Source organism: Equus asinus, chromosome 6 (assembly GCF_041296235.1).
Source record: "Equus asinus isolate D_3611 breed Donkey chromosome 6, EquAss-T2T_v2, whole genome shotgun sequence".
NCBI classification, from domain to species: Eukaryota; Metazoa; Chordata; class Mammalia; order Perissodactyla; family Equidae; genus Equus; species Equus asinus.
Genome location: NC_091795.1, coordinates 51,182,862 through 51,203,911, shown reverse-complemented (window position 1 = coordinate 51,203,911; position 21,050 = coordinate 51,182,862). Strand labels below are relative to the sequence as shown.

The 21,050-nt window shown below is 41.4% G+C and overlaps 1 protein-coding gene and 1 long non-coding RNA gene across 4 annotated transcripts; one reads left to right on the top strand and one right to left on the bottom strand.

The window, feature by feature from the left end:
• Positions 1-568: 568 nt before the first annotated feature.
• Positions 569-7,403, top strand: C6H2orf74 (chromosome 6 C2orf74 homolog). 3 transcript variants are annotated; one of them, XM_044772512.2, is made up of 5 exons: positions 875-960; positions 1,913-1,971; positions 5,738-5,848; positions 5,948-6,104; positions 6,927-7,403. In XM_044772512.2, exons 2-5 carry the CDS (start codon positions 1,934-1,936, stop codon positions 7,098-7,100), a joined length of 480 nt encoding a protein of 159 aa, XP_044628447.1. In that variant the 5' UTR covers positions 875-960; positions 1,913-1,933; the 3' UTR covers positions 7,101-7,403. The 3 variants fall into 3 exon arrangements, with proteins under 3 accessions (XP_044628444.1, XP_044628447.1, XP_014712931.1); XM_044772509.2 differs by lacking the exon at positions 1,913-1,971 and having other exon boundaries at positions 569-960; XM_014857445.3 differs by lacking the exons at positions 875-960; positions 1,913-1,971 and adding an exon at positions 5,416-5,510 and having other exon boundaries at positions 6,927-7,401.
• Positions 7,404-15,342: 7,939 nt separating this feature from the next.
• On the bottom strand, positions 15,343-16,886 carry LOC139045522 (uncharacterized). The gene is made up of 3 exons (XR_011504015.1): positions 16,735-16,886; positions 16,529-16,629; positions 15,343-16,445 (listed from the first exon to the last, which is right to left on the bottom strand). It is a non-coding gene; the product is annotated as an uncharacterized lncRNA (long non-coding RNA).
• Positions 16,887-21,050: the final 4,164 nt, after the last annotated feature.

Genomic DNA, 21,050 nt, shown 5'->3' with positions numbered 1-21,050 from the left:
AGCATCTCACCAGGTATACACAGCTTCTGAAATGGTGTGAAATGGTCAAATGTTTCTTCAAACATTTGACTCAGCCATCTCCATCACACCCTCCTCTTACCCGGTACTATCTTGACATTTCAACCTATTATTTAGAGAGAGAGATTTAAAATATTAAAGTAATGTTTGGCAAGACATAAAAAATTCACTGGTCCCTCAAGAAACGAGTTTCTTGCAGTGTTTCTAGAGTTTTCACAAAGTCTCACAAAACGCAGAAACGTGACTGGTGCAGCATCCTTTCCAGAGTCGGTGACAGCTTTCTGTAAGGTTTAATCCTCCATCGCATCAACCAAATGGGGAAAGTCAGAGTATCTTTTCAACAGGTAGGGGTTTTTATTTCAGGCTCTTCTGTCTGGGCGCCTTTCTCTCTGGCGCTGCCTATGGAATACTAAAAAATATACAGCATACTATTAAACTCGTGACACGCTTGAAAATCATTTTTAACCAACTTCCTCAACATAAAGCATCGATTTAAAAAGCCGGCTTTAAACACGGTTTAGAGGCGGGCGGGTGATGAATACCCGCCGCTGTAAGGCAGTGGGGTTTTTTGTTGTTTGAGGAAGCCACAGGAAGATGCCCTGTCGTGACGCGCTGGAATTCCTTCCTCACACCGAGGTGGTGCCTGGGCTCATTTTCCGACAGCAAAAGGCAAGGCTCGACCCACGGCGCCAGTTCTCCGCGGAGTTGCCCGGGCGCTCAGGGGTTTATGAGCATGCGCAACAGATTTTCCGTTGGGAATCAGTTGACGCGCGGGCTGTTTGGAGCATGCGCACACAACTTTTCCGGTAAGAATCAAGTGAGCATGCGCACACAGATGTTCGGCGCCAAGCGTGACTCTTTGGAGCATGCGCTCTCGGTTCCCGGCTCCTGTGGAGGTGGTTGGAGAGTCTCTGTGCGTCTTCTTCGGCCGAATGCAGGCTGGTAGGAGAAAGCCTGGTGTATTAGTTTTTATAACAGGAGTTTTGACGTCTTTTTTTTTCTCTTGAATCATTTTTTTCAAATACAAGTATATTAAATATTCAATGTAAAATATCTAACCATTTACAATCAGCCACCAGATAGAAAAATAGCCAAAGGACTGGAGAACAAAGAGTTCACAGTTAGCAATAGACCTTAAACATATGAAAAAATGCTTAGCATCCGTTGTAATAAGAGAAAGCATATTAGAGCTACATTGAGATGCTATTTTTCATTCCTCAGATTGGCAAACATTGAAACGGATACTCTATATAGGAAGACATGGGGAACCAGGCTCTGTCTTACAATGGTGATGGGAGAGCAGAATATCACAACCCTTAGTGGTTATCGAAACCAGAGCTGGGGGCTGGCCGGTGGCACAGTGGTTACATTTGCTCCAATTCCACTGCTGGGGTTTGTGGGTTGGGATCCCTGGCTCAGACCTACACATGCTCATCAAGCCATGCTGTGGCAGGCATCCCACATGCCAAATAGAAGACTGGCACCGATGTTAGCTTAGGGCCAATCTTCCTCAAACAAAACAAAAAAAACCCACAGCTGTATTTACACTTTGATGGAACAATTCCACTTTTGGGAATTTTTCCTGTAGATACACTTGCTTATATATGAAATGATGTATGAGGTTGTTGATTGTAATCACAAAAGATTGGAAACTACCCAAGTATTGATCAGAGGACTGATTTTAAAAATGATAGTACATATGCACAATGGAGCATTATGCAGCTGTGAAAAAGAATAAGGAAGTTCCCTGTGTACTGATATGGAAAGATCTCCAAAATATTTTGCTAAGTGAAAAAAGCCCACATGCAGAACAGTGTATAAGGTATGCCTTTTGGGTAGGAAAGGAGAATAAGATTGTATGATCCTTTCTTGTTTCCCCATAAATTCTGGAAAGATACACAAGAAACTAATAATCATGGTTTCCTGTCAGATGGGAGGAAGGACAGAGATAGGGTGAGAGACTTCTCAATGTATACATTATAATGTATTATTACTTTTTGAACCATGTGAATGTTATTGGTTAAAAACAAAAATAATAAAACTACAGTAACTTTTTTAAAAACTTGGAAATGTGCAATATAAAAAGTGAAAAATCTCCCATAAATTCACCTTCTGAAGGTAACTGCTATTAACAATTAGGTGTGTGTTCTTCCATCATCTTAATTGTCTTAGTCTTGAAAGTATTTTTAAAAATTTAATTATGATTTATGTTATTCACATGCTTCAGAAATATGGATGAAACCTTTTTTTAAAAATAAAGCAAAAGCTCTTGGTCTGTTATAATTATATTTTTTAATTTATTTGCCATTTATATTTATTAGTTTGGATATCCTCTTGTGTGAAGTAGCCATTCAGGTCTTTTGCCTGTTTTCTATTGGGTTGTCTTTTTCTTATTGATTTATAGGCATTCTTCATACATTCTGAATATATGTCCTTTGTATACAAATAGTCTTTGGCTTGCCTTTTCACTTTAATGTTTTGATGAACAGAATTTCTTGATTTTAATGTGGTTCAGTAATCAATTTTTTTTAATGGGAGGTGCTTTTTCTGCTGTTACACCCATTTATTGAATTCTTAATTTCTATTATTGTGTTTTTCAGTTCTAGAATTTCCATTTATTTCTTTATTATAGCTTTCAGTGCTCTGCCAAAGGTGTCTTGTCTTTTTTCCTTGAACATTAAGAATTACTATTTTAGAATCTATGTCTGATAACTCCATTAGCTGGTTCAGATTGAGATTCAAATTTTTTCAAGGCGGTGGGGTAAGACTACTTCATAGGTGGTGATGTGTAATTCCATTACGGAACACGTTGTGTCTGGTTGTCTATTTTGTGATGTTAGCAGCAATGCCTAGATCCATTTGTGCATGAGGGACTGCAAAATGATAATATTCAAGTTCTAATATAGTTCTCTTTCTGTTTCTTAGAACTCCTTTCTAGAGAGAAATTTCTCATCATTTGGTTACTCTGAGATAGAGATCATATAAGAAAAACAGAAAAATTCTTGATCTTTTTCCCCTTATTTACTAGTTTAAATAACAATTTGGCTCCATATCATCCTCCCAAGGTGAATAATGATTTGTTCCATATTGTTTAACAAATTATTAATATTATCTTTATATTATAGAAATTATTTATTTTATTTATATATTATAATATAATTATGTAATAATATAACATAATAAGTATTATGTTATAATATATTATTAATAATAATCTATATAATATATTATTAATAATAATGTTGTTATTAACCAAAAAAATAATTTGTTCCATATTGTTTAAGGACTGACAATACCAAAAAGTTGATGTGGGAAACTGTCTTGTGGTGTCTTCTAAGGCCTAACTGTGACCTGTCTGTGCCATTCTGTACAGCCAACAGAAAGGAGTGCTGGGGCCGGCCCTGTGGCACAGTGGTTAAGTTCGCACGTTCCACTTCTCAGCGGCCCGGGGTTCGCCAGTTCAGATCCCGGGTGCGGACATGGCACCACTTGGCACGCCATGCTGTAGTAGGCATCCCACATAGAAAGTAGAGGAAGATGGGCACAGATGTTAGCTCAGGGCCAGTCTTCCTCAGAAAAAAGAGGAGGATTGGCAGTAGTTAGCTCACGGCTAATCTTCCTCAAAAAAAAAAAAAGAAAGAAAGAAAGGAGTGCTATATCCACCAAAAGATATGTATAAAAATGTTCATAGCACTATTCATAATAGCCACAACCTGGAAACAACTCAAATGTTTATCAACAGTGGAATGGAGAAATAGAAGTACCATCATATAATGGAATAATACATATCAAAGGCAGGACCAAGTGGCAGCAATGTGCTCTAGGCCAGCACTACTCTTTGCACCACACACACTCAAATTCAGGCATGGGGATGGGCCCTTTTTTCCTTTTTGTTCAGGTATAATATCCACATAGTAGAGGGCATAAAGTACACTAATCTTAAGTACACAGTTTGATGGATTTTCACATATGTCTAGACCTGTGTAACCATCAGTAGATCAATATAAAATATTCCCATCTCCCAGAAAAATTCTTTATGTGTACATGAGACATGAGAAAATTTGGGCTCTTAAAATCTCAGGCTAGCAGCAGTGTAGACTACAGAGGGTAAGATGGGCTCCGAGTCTTCACCTGGGAGCCTTGGTTCGAGGAGGCGTCCAAAAATTCAGCTGACTCAGCCAGAAGTGGCTCAGACTTTCACATATTCTGTAGAATTGGCCTTGGCCTAAACCCTCCCACAAATTCTCCTTGTGTTTACACACACACACACACACATACACACATCACAATTCATTCAACATTCATGGAATTCGTAAGTCTTGATTTGGTGGAGTATCCAAATATAAAGAAGCCATGGTCCCTGGCCTTCTGGAGGAGAGCCAGTGTCGCTGAAGCCCAAAGACCCTCAGGGCTCACCTTCTGGCTTTTTTAGACAGAGTTGGCAACATACTCCTTTGTACCCTCCTTTTCTTCTCAGAAAATCCTAGCTCTGTCTTCCTCCTCCTTGTCATGAGCCTCACTTCCTCACCTGAAGTTAGATCGGGGCCAGGGGTCGTCTTTACTCTGATCATCTTTTTCTGCTCCTGCTTCCTCAGCCATGGCCTCTAAAGCTGCCAGGTTTTTTTGTGTGTGTCCAGCAAGTAGGTCCGGTGATGGGGGATTAGAAGGATATGGGCTGTTCAGCCTGGAGAGAGCACCGTTAGGAGGTAAGTGGATTACTGACCTCAAGGCTATAGAGAGAGATTTTATAAGAAGGTGGTGGACTGATTGTTCATTGTCTGTGAAAGAAGTAGTAAGATAAACAGGCTCAGATGAAGAAAGGGTTTGGAGAGTAGGAAGAAAATCCTTGTCCAAAGAGTGGCCAAGGTGGTGCCTTGCGGCCTCCACCCCAGCCCTCTCAGAGGAGAGGACAGACAGACATCAGCTCAGAGGAGAATTTCATGGTTCTCCTGACTCCAGGTGATGGGTGCAGTTGGGCTAGTGCTCTGGTCCCTCTAACTCAATGGTTCCATGATTCTGTGATGTCACTGAAGAGAGAAGAATGGGGCACTGGGCTTGGCTCCAGCTGCTCCAATTCCTCTCTCCTTTGGATTCTGATAGTTTTTGGGATGAGGGGAGGTGAGCTGAGTGATCACACGTGTCCCAGCTCAGTCTCCCCTCTAGCCATCTCAGCCCCTATCAATTTATGGAGAGAAATTAGCCAGTGTGAGTCAACGCCACCGAAACAAACAGAGCATCTTTTATGAAGCTGAACAAAAGGACAACAATGAAAACAGCCTTTTATTCTTCTGTTTCTAGAAAACTTAAAGAACAAGAGAACTACATTCAAACTGGGCTGGAAAAGAATATTTGGACAATCTGTGATTGTGAGAGTGGACGAGTCTTCTAGCTAACCCTATGAGCTTTGCAACCACAGCAATCACTTTCTACATCCTCCTTATAATTTGCCTCATTTGCATCTGCCTTTTATTGGTGGTTTTTTTATTTAAATGGTATAAATCCAAGCTGATAAATTGGGATCAGATTTCAAGTCACACTAGCAAATGTATCTAGAAATAATATAAAACAATTTAAAATAGAGCAAATAATAATGCTGTAGCTATCTACTTTTTCCATTTCAGGGTTTTAGAAATGCTAATTTTCTGTTTAAAGTTCCATGCCAAGCCTTAAAATCAAGACCATTCTTCCTTTTCTGAACTTTTTGTGTGCTCATTTTCAGTGTCCAAAGTACAGATGAAGAAACAGAAAAATATCCTTGTACAGATGCTAATAGAGATGAAGATTGTTTAGCTGCTAATGTGGAGACAGACAATTCAGGAGACAAAGACAAGTAAGTCTGTGTCGTAGAATATGGTAGAAAGCCATTTTTTTGTGTGATAATGATACCAAGATAAATGAATTTTAAAAACCCTGCTGATTGGTTTCCTAGGACTCTCGCACCCATGAGGCCTGGCATTCTTGTTCAGAGACAGAGTAAAGAAGTGCTGGCCACACCCTTAGAAAACAGAGGGGATGTGGAGGATGGAGAGGTGGCCAAAATAAAAGAGAAGCAAAAGCCTGAGAATGCTGGAGAAAATGTTCAAGAGGTGATGGGCTTTTTTACTCTCGAGGGGCAGTTTAGAATGCGTTTGATTGAAAGTAGGTAATTTACTTGGCTAGGTGTAATGGGAGGTGGTCTTGGCTAAAACTTAGGTGTGTCTTTGGAAGGAGTACAATGTCCACAGTCATTTAAACCATTCCTCTTAGCTTTTCAGTTCATGTTATTAAACCAATTACATATGCCAAACCTACATACCTGCTAATTCTTCATTCTTACATTTGTGTTTTTCTTAATACTTCCCCTTCATTTTGCTTTTCTCAGAATCGTAGGATCTTAGAGTTGGAGGAGGCCTTGGAGATCATCTAGAGATCTAACACTCTTATGTTACAAATGAGAAAATGAGAAGAATTGTTCAAGGTTACTCCTCCATCATGGTTGAGCTCAGGACCAGACCCTGTGTCTCTGCTCTAGTTCCAGGCTCCTTCTACAACAGCACACAGACATTGCCAGGGTCTTCTTGAGCTCCATGTTTGGGGCTCCCTAATAAGACCAATTCACATGCCCTCCCAACACAAGACTCACACCCAGTCAGAGGCAGAATGATGATTCAAGTGGCTCTTGGGTTTGGCTGCTTCATAGAGAGGATAACGCGCCATCAAAATGCTATTTGAATATGTCAGCGTATGCTTTTATAACCACAGAAATATGAAAATGGGACCATGATGGATTATCACTGCTGTCATATATCATTTAGAAATGCTTTTTTCTGTTTCTCACTAGCAATGTACATATAACCTATACTTTTTAAAAAAGGGCTTGTTGCATTCATAAATTGATCATTTATAACGTTTGTCTCATTCTCTTGCAGGATGATGACTTGCAAAAACCACCCATACCAGTCACTGGAACTCCTTCAGTTGTTGATAACCAAAAAAGACCTTTGAAAGGAGTGACATTTTCTAGGGAGGTAATTGTTGTGGACCTTGGGAAGGACCACCCTGTATCTCGAAGCTATACTCGAATGCATAAAGAGAGAAAATGAAGCTCGGAAAAGGCTGAGAGTGAAAGAATGTAACCTTAGACTCACACTGAAATGACTGGGAGTACAAAATCATGTTGAACTAGCAAAATAATGGGGAATTAAGCAAATACACATAGTATTTTATCTTTGTGCAGAAAGAAGTAGGTTACATGCAAATTTCTGTAAGTAAAATACCCAGAACTTGAATATACTTTTTTTAATTCAAATCTGAGTTCAAAACATTGATTGTATTAAGTGTCCTTAAAACATTGTCTACTCAAACACTGTTCTAACGTGTGAATAAAATGATTTGTGTTGGTGCAGATGTCTGTTAGGTGAATCATATTCAGGGAGGACTTTGGAAACAGCACGTGCTCTTGATGCTCTGATCACAGACATTCATGACCAAATGACATGACTGCTATCATCATGGAAACTTCCAATAACTAGGACTAGGGTCTCCCACTACATGATTCCTGTTGAACTCAGTCCTGAAATGTTTATTGTACTGACAACTGATTTTTAAGATTGATACAAAAACAACCCTACCACCACCACCAAAACATCCTGTTACTTTAGGCAAGTCCTGAGATTAATTTTTTGTTTCAGCAGTTTAAAATTTGCTGTCTGTATGTGGAATATGACAGTACAGGCCAGTATAACATCATCCAAACCACTGCAGTAAATGTTTGTGAAATGTGTAAGGGGCTACGAGAGGGACAAAAAGTAGAAAACATAGCATTTGATTTAGGGGCCTAGCACATTGTCATGTATGTGGCATATGCTCGATAAGTATTTATTGAGTGATAGGAGAATAAGTGATAAAATAATTTAGAATGTGTGACTAATGCTAACTGGGGAGTATTGACACCCTTTGATGGGGAGAAGTCCCTGTGGTCTGAGACAATCCCATGGCGAGGAAGAGAAGGGACTTAACCAAATGGAACGATTGGATACTACAAGCAGAGAGACGAGTGTGTTTCAGATGAGGAAAGGCACAAGCCAACGCGAAGAAATGAGAAAGTGGGTTGAGTTTAGTGGACACCAGTCAGCTGGAGCTGCACGTTGGCGCTGCGGAGAGTTGAGAGGTTAACAGTGAAGTGTAGTGAGGAGTCAGAGTAAGGTCGCTTAGGCTCCCAGGCTAGAGATAGAGGGTGGAGAAGGGATTAAAGCAGTGTGGGCTCTGGGGTCTACAAAAATATTCAATCAGACCTCTTGAGTTCTCTGCAAGCACTTAAAAGTTTTGGTCTTTTAACTGATGATAATATTTAAAAAATTTGAAATTGTGGTAAAATACACATAATGTAAAATTTACCATCTTAACCAATTTTTTCCCTTTTTAAAAATTGAGATAGCATTGGTTTATAACATTGTGTAGGTTTCAAGTGTACAATAATATGTGCACAGTTAGTAGTGTTAAGTACGTTTACATTGCACAACCATCACGACATCCATCCACAGAACTCTCGTCATCTTGCAAACCTGTAACTCTGTACCCATTAAACACTAACTCCTCATCCCCCGACTCCCTCACCCCAGCCCCTGGCAATCACCAGTCTGCTTTCTGTATCTATGAATTTGACTACTCACGTAGGTGGCATCAGTGTTTGTCCTTTTATGACTGCCTTATTTCACTAAGCACAATGTCCTCAGGTTTATCCATGTGTCAAGAATTTCTTTCCCTTTTAAGCCTAAATGATAATCCATTTCTATGTATACACTGCATTTTCTTTATCCATTCATCTGTTGATAGACGTTTGGGTTGCTGCTTACGTTTTTTCTATTGTGAATAATGCTGCTATGAATATTTAAAATTTTAATCTAAGAAATAGATAAAATTTTATCTAGATGACCATTTATAGCTGTGTATTCCCATATAATGTCATGGTTTCATTGCCCATATCTGCATCTGTATTTATGAAACCAAGTTCCTTTGTCACAAGCTGATGAGAAAAGAGTGGAAGAGGAGTTCATAGGTAAATGATGCATCTATGTCAAAGCGAAGGCCAATTTCCTGGTGACTGACTATACTAATCAAGGTCTTGTAAAAGTCCCAAGAAGAAAATGGTGGGAAAGTTGGCCATCAGTGCCCATGATAGTACAGGCACACGGGTTTCCAGAAGGCCATCAGTGCCACAACTATGGGGTGAGCAATAGAACAGTCAACAGAACATCATCTGGGACTATATGCTAATTTGAGTTTTATTAGTTTTACGCTTTTGTTTGTATTTGATTTGTAAACTTGTTTTGGTTTTAGAGTGGAATGAGAGCTCTAAGGATAAGAAGTTGATATCCAGTTTTATGTTTCTACATATTTTTAACACTGTATGTAATAAACAATTTAAGGCTATAGTGGTGGCGGGAGGGTCCATGAGAACTTTCCTCCAGGGTTAGGTCATCGAAGAACAGCACCAGAAGATAAATGGAGAAGGCTATACTGACAATTCAGACTTGAAGGATGAGGATCTGGACTAGGGAGGTGGCAGAACACAGAATATGAAGAAAGTAAGGAACGTCATTTTCTGGTCAGACGTGGCAGGAAGAAGAGGAGGATGCAAAGATGACTCCTGAGTGTGGATAGCTGAGAGACCGTCATAAATAGGAAAGTCCAGAGCAGTGACTAATTTGAGGGAAAAGGTTAGCTGGGTTTTAGTTTTGTTGAATTTGAGGTGTTTGCCAGAAATTCAACTGAAGATAAACAGAGCAATATAGCTGTCGGGCTCCATTTCCATCTCCTAAGTTATGGAGTCAGTGAAAAGTTGAGCACTTCTTTCTCAATGCCCATTGGTGCCTCTCTCGCAGAAATAGAATCAATCTTGCCACTTTCCCTCTTTAATTAGCTGTTGACCCAGGGACTTTCTTCAAATGACCTCCCTAAGCAGGACACATTGCCCAAAAGCCAAAAGGGAAAAGTTGATAAATTGGACTATTTTTTAAAAACTTCTGTTAAGCAAAAAATAACCAAGTTAAAATACCAATAACAAACTGAGAAGGCCTCTTTTTAAAGAACATTTTATACTGAAATAATTTCAAATTTACAGAAAAGTTGCGAGAAAAGTACAAAACTGTGTGCCTTCACTCAGATTCCCCAAACAGTTTACCACATTTTCATTATTGTTTTCTCTCTCCATATCTAAGTATTCATGTTTTTTGGGTTTTGTGGGGTTTTTTGTTGGTGAGGAAGATTGACCCTGAGCTAACATTTATGCCAATCTTCCTCTATTTTGTATGTGGGGTGCTGCCACAGCATGGCTTGATGAGAGATGCATAAGTCGGCACCCGAGTCTGAACCTGTGAACCCCAGGTTCCCGAAGTGGGGTGCACAAACTTAACCACTATTCCACCGGGCCAGCCCCTGTATTCATGTTTTTTAAGCATTTGAGAGTAAGCAAACATGCTCTATCATTCACCCTTAGTACTTTGGCACATGTTTCCTGAAAACAGGGACATTCTTTCACACAACCACAGGTCCACTATCAATTAACATCCATATGATATTCCCATCTAGTCCACAGACCTTGTTCAAAATTTGCCAGTTGTCCCAATTATATTCTTTATAGGTCCAGGGTTCAATTCAAGATAATGCTTTCCATTTATTTGTCACATCTCTTTAGTCTCCTTCGGTTTGGATCAGTTCCTCAAACTTTCCGTGACTTTTCTGACCTTGACACTTTTGAAGAGTATAGGCCAATTACTTTGTAGAATGCCCCCCACTGTTGGGTTTGCCTGATGTTTCTTCATGATTAGATTCAGGTCATGTGTCTCTGGTAGGAATATTCCAAAAGTGGTCCTGTGATCTCGTACATCATATCAGGAGGCATGTGCTGTCAATTTCTCCCATAAGTATTGGTATAATTTTAATTTTTATCACTTGGTTAATATAGTGTCTGTCAGATTTCTCTAATGTAAAGGTAATGAGTAGTTTTTACTTATTGATAAATGATATTAGTTGGCGTTCTACTGAAAGGTAGGCTTTCCCGTCTCTCCTATTTACTCATTCATTCATTTAATATATCAGTACGAACTCTTAGATTCCTGTCTTATTCAATGGGTTATAATGCCTTAAAATCATTATTTATGTTGATGCTCAAATATTCCCAGATATGGCCAGTGGGGGCCCCTTCAAGTCTTTTGTTTTTTAACTTTTTATGTGTGTGTGTGAGGAAGATTGTCCCTGAGCTTACATCCGTGCCTGTCTTCCTCTGTTTCGTATGTGGGATGCCACTACAGCACGGTTTGATGAGCGATATGTAGGTCTGCACCTGGGATCCTAACCCTCGAACCCCAGGCCACCGAAGTGGAGCACATGAACTTAACCACTACGCCACTGGGCGGGCCCCCAACTTGGCTTTTATGTCCTTTAGACATATCTCTGTTATTTCTTGAGCACTTCATTACTTTCCTATACAAGATGTTCCAAGCTCATATTGTCCTTTTTCTGGCCCAGGTCTGGAATCAGCTGTTTCTTTAGTGGAGAATGGTATGCTGAAATCAAGATCTGCATACTAGGTGTGCTCATTGCTCTTGGCTTATCATTGTTTCTAGACTTTTTCAGTGGACAGAGGTAGGAAATATAGGTATGTACACACACATACATAGACATATATGCAGACATATATATGTATTAACTATCTTTTGCTGCATAACAAATTACTCCCAAACTTAGTGACTTAAATTACGAATAATTATGTATTATCTCTCATAGTTTATGTGGGCCAGGAATTCAAACTGAGCACAGTGGGGATGGCTTGTCTCTGCTCCATGACGTTTGGGTCCTTGATGCTGGAAGACTTGGAGGCTATGACTGGAATCATCCAAAGTCTTGTTCACTTACATGTGTGCTAGTCGCTGCTGGCTGTCAACTCAAGAGCTGTCATTGGAACACCTACACATGGTGTGTCCATATGACCCAGGTTTCCTCACAGATTGGTGGCTGGGTTCCAAGGTCAAGCATTGAGAAAGAGGGAGAGAGAGAGAGAGAAGACCAACAAGATGGGCAATCTTTTGGTAACTTAATCCTGGATATGACATCCCATCACTTTGGCTGTATTCTGTTCACTGAAATTGTGTCACTAGATCCAGGCCACACTCAAGGGGAAGGAATACACAAGGACATGAATACCAAGAGGCAGTGGTCGTTGATGGTCATCCTAGGGGAGGTCTACCGCAGAGTCTCAGGTTGACGCTGCCTCAGGTGACTGAGAAAAACAAATATAAATTCTCTCTGAGAGGACTTGACTTCAATAGAGGTCAAGAGCAGTTGTAAGACACTACTAATTGAAGATGCCCTCTGATTTCAGAGCTATTTAAATGTATGATATGATTATAATGCTATGATATAATGTACTGGCAGAGGGGAGTGTGACTCCCTGAGAGGTGAAGGCAACATCAAGGAAAGTTTTGCAAGTGAGGAAATATTAGAGCAAAGTCTTGGTGGAAAAGGCAAGGGGGAACAGGGTCACCAGGCAGAGGGTCCTGAAAGTGCAAAGGCACAGAGGTGTTGGGGAGCACCAGAGTATGGCTGCTGTACAGGGTGCAGGTGATGGAGCAACTCAAGTTGAGCGGCTGGAAAGGCAGGCCAGGCCAGACTTTGAGTGAGCCTTGCTAAGGGGGTGGATGTGGCCAGTCACTGAACGTAAAGCAGAGCAATTATAATGGTTTTGCTAGAAAGATTGTTGTGGATGCAGTGGAGGATGGATTGGAGGGGAAAGAGACTGGGGGGCAGGGAGACCATTAGGAAGGCCATTATAAAGATCCAAGCAATGAAAGGTGAAGACCCAGAGCAAAACAGGGTCGGGTGGAATGAAGAAAAATGATTCAAGAAATACATAGGAGATAGAGTCAACAGGTTGTCCAGTCAGCCGTGAGGGACAAGCAAGGCTGCCTTACTGCATGACTTGATGTGAAGTGTGGACGACAACATGGACGGTGCCCTCTGGAGCTGTGCAGTGTGGGGCTCTGGAGACAAGGGCAGGGTGCAGTCACAGATGAGTAGCACCTCGAGCCCTTGGACGACTATAGATGGTGATGCCCACAGGCCTAAAGAGCGAAGCCAGGGGAAAACAGGAGGAGCAGTGAGCCAGGGCTTGCAGGTTATTCTCCAGATATCCACTCACCCTTCTTCCTTTAGTAACAGTCCCCTCCCCCATATTCGATCTGAGCACACGTGACTAAGTGCTGGCCATTGAGGTGAGCACAGACAGAAGTGATGTCTGCAACTTCTGAGTCATGCCCTAAAAGGAGAGAAGCACACTCCCCTTTTATCGTTCCCTCTTCTTGCAGGTAAGAATAGGGAAGTGGTTGTGAGAATATGGAATGGTTGACAAAGCAGATGAGGGTGCCATCTCAGAAATGGCAGAGCAGCAAGATACAATCTGAAAGCCCAATACTTCAGGCTTCTACACTGGTCCTGAAACACTAGTGAGAGAGAAACAAACTTCCAACTGGTGTAAGCCACTTTTGGGTGGAATGGAGTGGGGTCAGGAAGAGTCTCTTGCTACAGAAGCCTAGTCTGTATCCTATTAGAGAAGCTATGTAAAAGTAGGGTGGGAAAGTGATAGAGGAAAATGTGCCTCTCAGATCTCCTGGGCAGGATGCGTAATTGAGGGCCAACCCCAGCTGCCATACTCTGAATGACTTTTGCATTCGTGCCAAAGTCACCTGTGGAATCCTCCTAATTAGTGACTGAGTTGGCAAGGGTACCATTCCTGGAGGAAGCAGGACTCCTTTTTTTTTTTTTTTTTTGAATTGAGTTATTGATAGGTTACAATCTTGTGAAATTTCAATTGTACATTAATGTTTGTCAGTCATGTTGTAGGTGCACTACTTCGCCCTTTGTGCCCACCCCCCACCTCACCTTTCCCCTGGTATCCACTAAACTGTTCTTAGTCCATAGTTTTAAATTCCTCATATGAGTGGAGTCATACACAGATTATCTTTCTCTCGCTGGCTTATTTCACTTAACATAATTCTCTCAAGGTCCATCCATGTTATTGCAAATGGAATGATTTTGTTCTGTTTTGCAGCTGAGTAGTATTCCATTGTATATATGTACCACATCTTCTTTATCCATTCATCTGTTGCTGGACACTTAGGTTGCCTGGAGGAAGCAGGACTCCTTTGACAGACAACATTGGCCCTAGGAGTCACCTTTGGTTTGGCTGGGAAATCTAGGCTAGAAGTGTCAGTTCAGGAATATTTGGAGTCTGGTGGGAGTTGTGTGGGAGTAAAGATCATCCCGGGAGGGGAGGATAAAACAACCAAACATTTATTGTTTCCTCCATGCCTGGAACTGTTCTAAGAACTTTAGTTGTATTAATTCCTTTAACTTCACACTACCTATGAGGTTAGGTGGCAGACATTACTAGCTGTCCGCTAATATCTATTCTTCCCTCTTTCTTGGTAACAGAATGCTCAAATGTTGGCTGAGCACATGGCAGACTAGAATAAAGAATACACTTTCCAGCCTTCCCTGCTGCTGGACATTGCCTATGACATGTGCTGGCCAATAGAGTCTAAGCAGAAGTGTTGGGATGTATCTTATGGGTTGAGGATATACCCTTCTCATACTCTTTCTTCTTCCTGCTGATTGGAGTGGGAAGGTATTGGTTGGAACTGGAGCGGCCACCTTGAACTTCTGTGGAAGCCATGTGTTGAGGATTGTTGATACAAGCTTAGGTCCCTAATGATTGCATATCTTCCACACTTGCCATGGAATGCCTATTTTTACATGAAAGGAAAACAAAAGACTACCTTGTTTAGTATTATCGTGTTATTGCTATTTTGTTACTGGCAGTTAAATCTAATCATAATGCCAATAGGTGGTAACACTTATCCCCCTTTTACAGATGACGAAGCACAGAGAAGTTAGGGAATTTGCCTAAGGTCACTCAACAAGTAAGTGGCAGAGCCACGACTTGGCTCCGAGCATTGGGCTTCAGAGCCTGCCAGCGTCATCTGACACTGCTGTGGGAGACACACTCAGCACACATTTCTTTTGCTGTTGGTGTAAAAAGACTCTTCACACTGGCTTTCAGCCCCTCCTCAATATGTCCTCATTATAGTCTTTTTGCCCATTCAGCTTTGTGCCCATCCTACTTCCCCCCAATTACTTTCCTGACTTTCACACTTTTCCTAGTGCTTTTCTTCTTTGGTCTGGACCAACCTCTCCCATCTCTACCTGTTAAAATTCTATCCATCCTTCAAAGTCGGTTCTTTCCTTTCATCTCCTTTCAACGAATGTCTTCTTTTACTCCTATGAATTGATACATTCAACCAATATTTATTGAGATCTGCTGTGTGCTAGGCATTGGGCATTTTACAGTATGCAAGACAGATCAACAGTTAGTTGTAAGTTATTATCCTTGCCTTTGTGTTTGCTACAGCAGTGGCTTTCAAACTCAAAAACAAGTAATATAACCATAACATACCACACGCACACGCACACGCACACACAGACACTGATTTAAGAAACAATATTTACCTTTACCATATGTAATCACTTTGATCATTTAAACTCTAACCTATTTCATTAAGATAAAAATGATGGTGGATGCCTACTAAATTGATTTTATAGCCTATTAATAGATTGGAACATACAGGTTTGAGAAATATTCATTTCTTGTTTCATTCAGTCATCCAAACAAACATTTCCTGGGGCCTTCTGTGTGCCAGGCACAGCTCTGGCATTGAGAGAAAGAGGAGGAAGAGCTCCTTCCTTGAGGCCAGCTGGCTGGTGAAGGTAACAGCTTGAGAGCAAATGACTGCCCACCGTGCACCACGAGCTATCGTGTGCTTGGGGCAGATGTGTGTATTGGTGGCTCAATAAATATTAATGGAATCAAATCAAAGTGAGGCATAGGCATCAGAATTATAAAAGCAAGTTAGAATAGTGACTTCTTCAAAAGCAGAATCTTAGCAGCTCATAGATTCATTGCGATGTGCAATTTGAATCACAGTCCTGATTCTCTAGTTCGTTGCTAATAGGAGTCAATCCTGGATATATACTTTTCAACTCCTTTCTCTAGACATAGAGGTATGGTGGCGTTAGTTGTGTTTAGAAAAAGTGAAAATGATTTGAGCTGACCCCAGTGCAGATTGGTTATGGGAAAAAAAGACATACTTCCCCCAAAGCCTGTCAGCGTCATCACCCTCACTTTGCTGCAGGTAAGATGCCACTTAAACTCATCTCCTCTTCCCCTCCCCAAATCAAACTGATCAAAACCCAGCTTGGGATAGAAATACCCATCGTTATCCTTTCTCCTTGGGTCTTTCTATTCCAGGTTGATCCCCAGCTGCTTTTGGATTCTTCTCCCGTTGCTTCCGGGGCTTTTCTCCACCACCTGTCCCTCTTCAGCTAGTCCCCATCTGCATATGAAAACATTTGAAGAGAAAAGGCAGAATCTCCCTTCACCCAATATCCCCATCTGGCTACTCTCCATTTCTCTTACTCATTCTTGTCAAGCATCTTGAAAGCAGGGTCTCCACCTTCCTTCGTTCCTCTGTCGACTGTGAGCTGGCTTCTGCCCCCATCGTCCACTGAAACTGCTCTCTGCAAAAGGACAATATCTCTAGCTGTCAAATCCAAAGAACTATTTATTATCCTAGTTGCGCTTTTCAATACCCAACACTGCTGGCCACTCCCTCCATCGCGGACCTTGGCTTCCACGCAGAAACGCCTTCTTTGTTTCCTTCCTCCTTCTTTAGGTGCTCCCTTTCAGCCCCCATCTTCTCGGCTCTCCCCTTAAATGCTGATCTCCAGAGTTATAGCCTAAGCCCTCTGCCGGCTTCTTTTCCTTCTCGTCTCTCAGGGTGACGTCAGCAAGCTGAGCTGAAAGTCCCCGTCACAGAGAAGCCTCCTCCACTGCATGCCAGTGTCTGACCCACTCACCAATTCCACTTCCAAACACCTCTCATATCTGTCGCCTCCTCTCCACCTTGACAAATCTCATTTCCCCCTTCCAGTTTTTATCCCACTCCTGACCATTGTTCAGATTGTCCTAAGAATGATGTTCCCAAAACACAATCCGATCACATAATTTCTCTGTTTAGATCACCTCCGTGGTTTCCCGTTGCCTGTAGAGCAAAGTCCAAGCTCCTCAGCAGGGCAAACGAGGCTTTTCATGATGGGGGCGATTTGCCCCCATGCAGCCTCAGCTCCTGTTGCCCCCTTACATCCCTCTGTCATAGCCACCTTGGTGTACTGTGCTTCTCCACACTTCTGTGCCTGGGCACCTGCTGCTCCCTCTGCCTGGTGTCCTCTTTCCTCTATTAAAGCCATGAGTCCTATTCACTCTTCAAACCTCCTCTGAGAAAAGACCTACACGAGCGCCACACTCCTCTAGGCAGGCACTTTCTCCTCTGCTCCCAGGGTTCACTGTATTTACCATGAGGATGAATTCACACTGGTCTCCTCCACTAGTGCCTGAGTCCCATGTCTTACTCATTTTTGTAGTCGCTCCAGCATAGAGCAGACTTGGACACGCAGTAGATACTCAATAAATGTTGTGGTGTGTTGTTTACCCATCCTGGCAATGGATGGTTACAAAGGGCTGGAACCCACTGCTTTAACCCTAAAGATATATATATATATCTTTTTTAATAGCTCTCTCATCTTTTTTTTTTTTTTAAGATTTTATTTTTTTCCTTTTTCTCCCCAAAGCCCCCGGGTATATAGTTGTATACTCTTCGTTGTGGGTCCTTCTAGTTGTGGCATGTGGGATGCTGCTTCAGCGTGGTTTGATGAGCAGTGCCATGTCTGCGCCCAGGATTCGAACCAACGGAACACTGGGCCGCCTGCAGCGGAGCGCGCAAACTTAACCACTCGGCCACGGGGCCAGCCCCAACCCTAAAGATATTTTGACTCAAATTTTTCCCCCCAATTTTTTTGAAAAAAAATTCAAAATTACAGAAGAGTTGCAAGAAGGTGCAATGAACCCTCAGATACTCTTCACCTTGAGTCACCACTTGTCAACATTTTGCCACACTTGCTTTATCTGTTTTCATCTTTGAACTAATTGAGTTAATTGCAGACATTACGACACTTTACCCATAAATATTTCAGCCTGAATCTCCAAAGAACAAGAATGTTCTTTTTTTTGAAGATTGGCACCTGAGCTAACAACTGTTGCCAATCTTTTTTTTTTTCTGCTTTTTCCCCCCAGTATATAGTTGTATATTTTAGTTGTGGGTCCTTCTAGTTGTGGCATGTGGGATGCTGCCTCAGCATGGCCTGACAAGCGGTACCACGTCCGCGCCCAGGATCCAAACCAGCGAAACCCTGGGCCGCCAAAGCGGAGCACAAGAATCCAAGCACTCAGCCACGGGGCCGGCCCCCAAGAATGTTCTTTTTTGTAACCAAAACTTAACGCTCAGAAAATGGAACATTGATACAATATTATCCAATATGGAGTCTGAAATGCAATTTAAATTTCCCTGAATTTGTTATTTTAAATTGTTTGTTTTGGATCCAGGAGCTCGTCTAGGATCATGTATTGCATTTAGTTGTCATATCTCTTTAGTCTTCTTTTGACATTCATGAAATGTTTATTTTTAAAGAGTCTAGGCCAGACTTATTTTGCAGAACTTCCCTCAGTTTGGACATTTCTGATTGTTTCCTCTTTATTAGATTCAGAGTAAGCAGTTTTGGCAGGAATACCACATAGGTGATAGTGTATCCATGTCAGTTTGCTCCATTACGGGTGATGCTGAGTTTGATCATTTGGTTAAGGTGGTCAGTCGCCAAATTTCTCCCTCGTAAAGATCACTTCTCCTTTTTGTAGTTAATAAGTAAACTGGGTGAGGTGGAGTGTGTGATACTTTCATACTGTGAGAATATCCTTTTCCCCAACAACATTTTATTCATTGATTTAAGGGTTTTTTTTCCAATTTTTTTTTATTGTGGTAAAATACACATAAAATTTACCATCTTAACCATTAAGTTCACAGTTCAGTGGTATTAAATCCATTCATAGGGGCCGGCTCTGGCCTAGTGGTTAAGTTCGCGTGCTCCGCTGTGGCGGCCCAGGGTTCAGATCCTGGGCATGGACATGGCACTGCTCGTCAGGCCACATTGAGGTGGCGTCCCACATCCCACAACTAGAAGGACCTGCAACTAAGATATACAACTGTGTACAGGGGGGGTTTGGGGAGATAAAGCAGAAAAGAAAAAAAAGATTGGCAACAGTTGTTAGCCCAGGTGCCAATCTTTAAAAAAAAAAAAATACATTCATAGTGTTGTGCTACCATCACCACTGTCCATCTCCAGAATCTTTCCATCTCCTAAAACCGTAACTCTAGACCCAGAAAACAATAACGCCCCGTGTCCCCCTCCACCCAGCCCCTGGTAACCACCATTCTTTCTGTCTCCGTGATTTTGACTATTCTAAATACTTCAGATAAGTGGAATCACATAGTATTATCTTTTTGTGACTGGTTTATTTCACTTAACATAATGTTATGCTGAATTCACATTAATAGCAATATGAACCTCAAAGTTCAACTATGTTGTAGCATAAATCAGAATTTCCTTCCTTTTTAAGGATGAGTAATATTCCATTGTAGGTAGCTATCACATTTTGCTTATCCATTCAGCTGTGGATGGACACTTGGGTTGCTTTTGCGTTTTAGTTCGTGTGAATGATGTTGCTATGAACATGGGTGTACAGATATCTCTTTGAGACCCTTGACTCAATTTTTTAAAGCCAAATATTTTAATAATAATTACATTAATTCTGAAGATTTTCTTTGTGAGATTACTTTTCGGAGCAAATTCTTTTAGGCCAATTTAATTCTTGATCAATTATTCACATGGAATACATTTTCCATTTACATTTTAATAAAATTATTTCCATTGGGATAAATTCTTTTTGATTAAACATTACAAAATTTTTTTGTCTGCATAAAATTTTAGTGATTCTAGCTTCGGTCTTTGTAAGTTCTCTGGTAAGTCTTATTTTCCCCCAGGTACCAATTATACTTTAGCTCTAAATCCTACCGTGAAACGTTCTATCAGTAATATTCTTTAAGAATTGGATAAAAGATGAACAACTAATCCACAAGAAAATGGTGCCATTGCCATTCTTTTCTATTGGATATCTTGTGTTACCTGTCCATGCCTTTGGTGAAGTAAAGTAAAAGGTGAAATCAAAATGTCATTTTGTTTTGGGGTCAAAACGCTTTGAAGCAGTCTGTTTACATAACTGTCATAGCTTTTTGGAAAATGATGTTGGGATGTAATAACTCCAGTAAACAAAAGGAGAAAAATGTTCTCCACCAGACAGTCTATTTCATTGACCAGCACAGACCACAGGCAAAGGGCAGGTCACCCAAGGGCAACTCAACAGTCAGGTACTTCCACCCTTTCATTGTCATACCCGTTCTCCTTGCTGGTTAATATCCGCAGACCCCTGAGTAACATTTTCCAAATGGTTGGTGCAAAGTTTTCGCTAGAAGGTGAAAATTCGTTAAAGGAATCATTAATATCCACTTAATTATTGTAAAATTGCATCAAGCTTCAATAATATAGGCTTGAAATCACATTCTTTCGTCCTGTACAAAGGATTATTACATGAATAGTAGTAGTAATAGTACTTCCTGAAGTAACTGGGAACTTGGGAGCTCGTGCCGCTTGGAAAGGGGTGGGAAAGGCACAAGAACCACAGCGCACCGACTTTCCGGGAACTTTCAGACAAAACGTGCGTGTGGTGGAAAGAGGGAGTGCTCGGCGGCGAGCACTTCACACCGCGGGCGCGCCCCGACCTCAAGTCGGTCGCACAGCAGACAGAGTGATCAAGTGCTTGGGTCGTAGCCTCGAGGACCAGGGTCACTAAATACAGTTAGCGCGGTCAGTGACAGCCTGACAGCCGCTTCCTGTCGTCATCCCCAGTACCGCTCTCAGGCGCCTCTTTCTCGCCGCCCGGCGCGCTAGCACTGAAAAGAATCATTGCAGCAACAATAATGAGTCCTTGAGAG

Bases quoted from the DNA above. Each gene is read 5' to 3' on its own strand.
- C6H2orf74 (XM_044772509.2), top strand. From the start codon at position 746: ATGAGCATGCGCAACAGATTTTCCGTTGGGAATCAGTTGACGCGCGGG. The intron at 961-5,737 runs GTAGGAGAAAGC...GCTCATTTTCAG, and splicing joins CTTCGGCCGAATGCAGGCTG to TGTCCAAAGTACAGATGAAG. The intron at 5,849-5,947 runs GTAAGTCTGTGT...TTGGTTTCCTAG, and splicing joins AATTCAGGAGACAAAGACAA to GACTCTCGCACCCATGAGGC.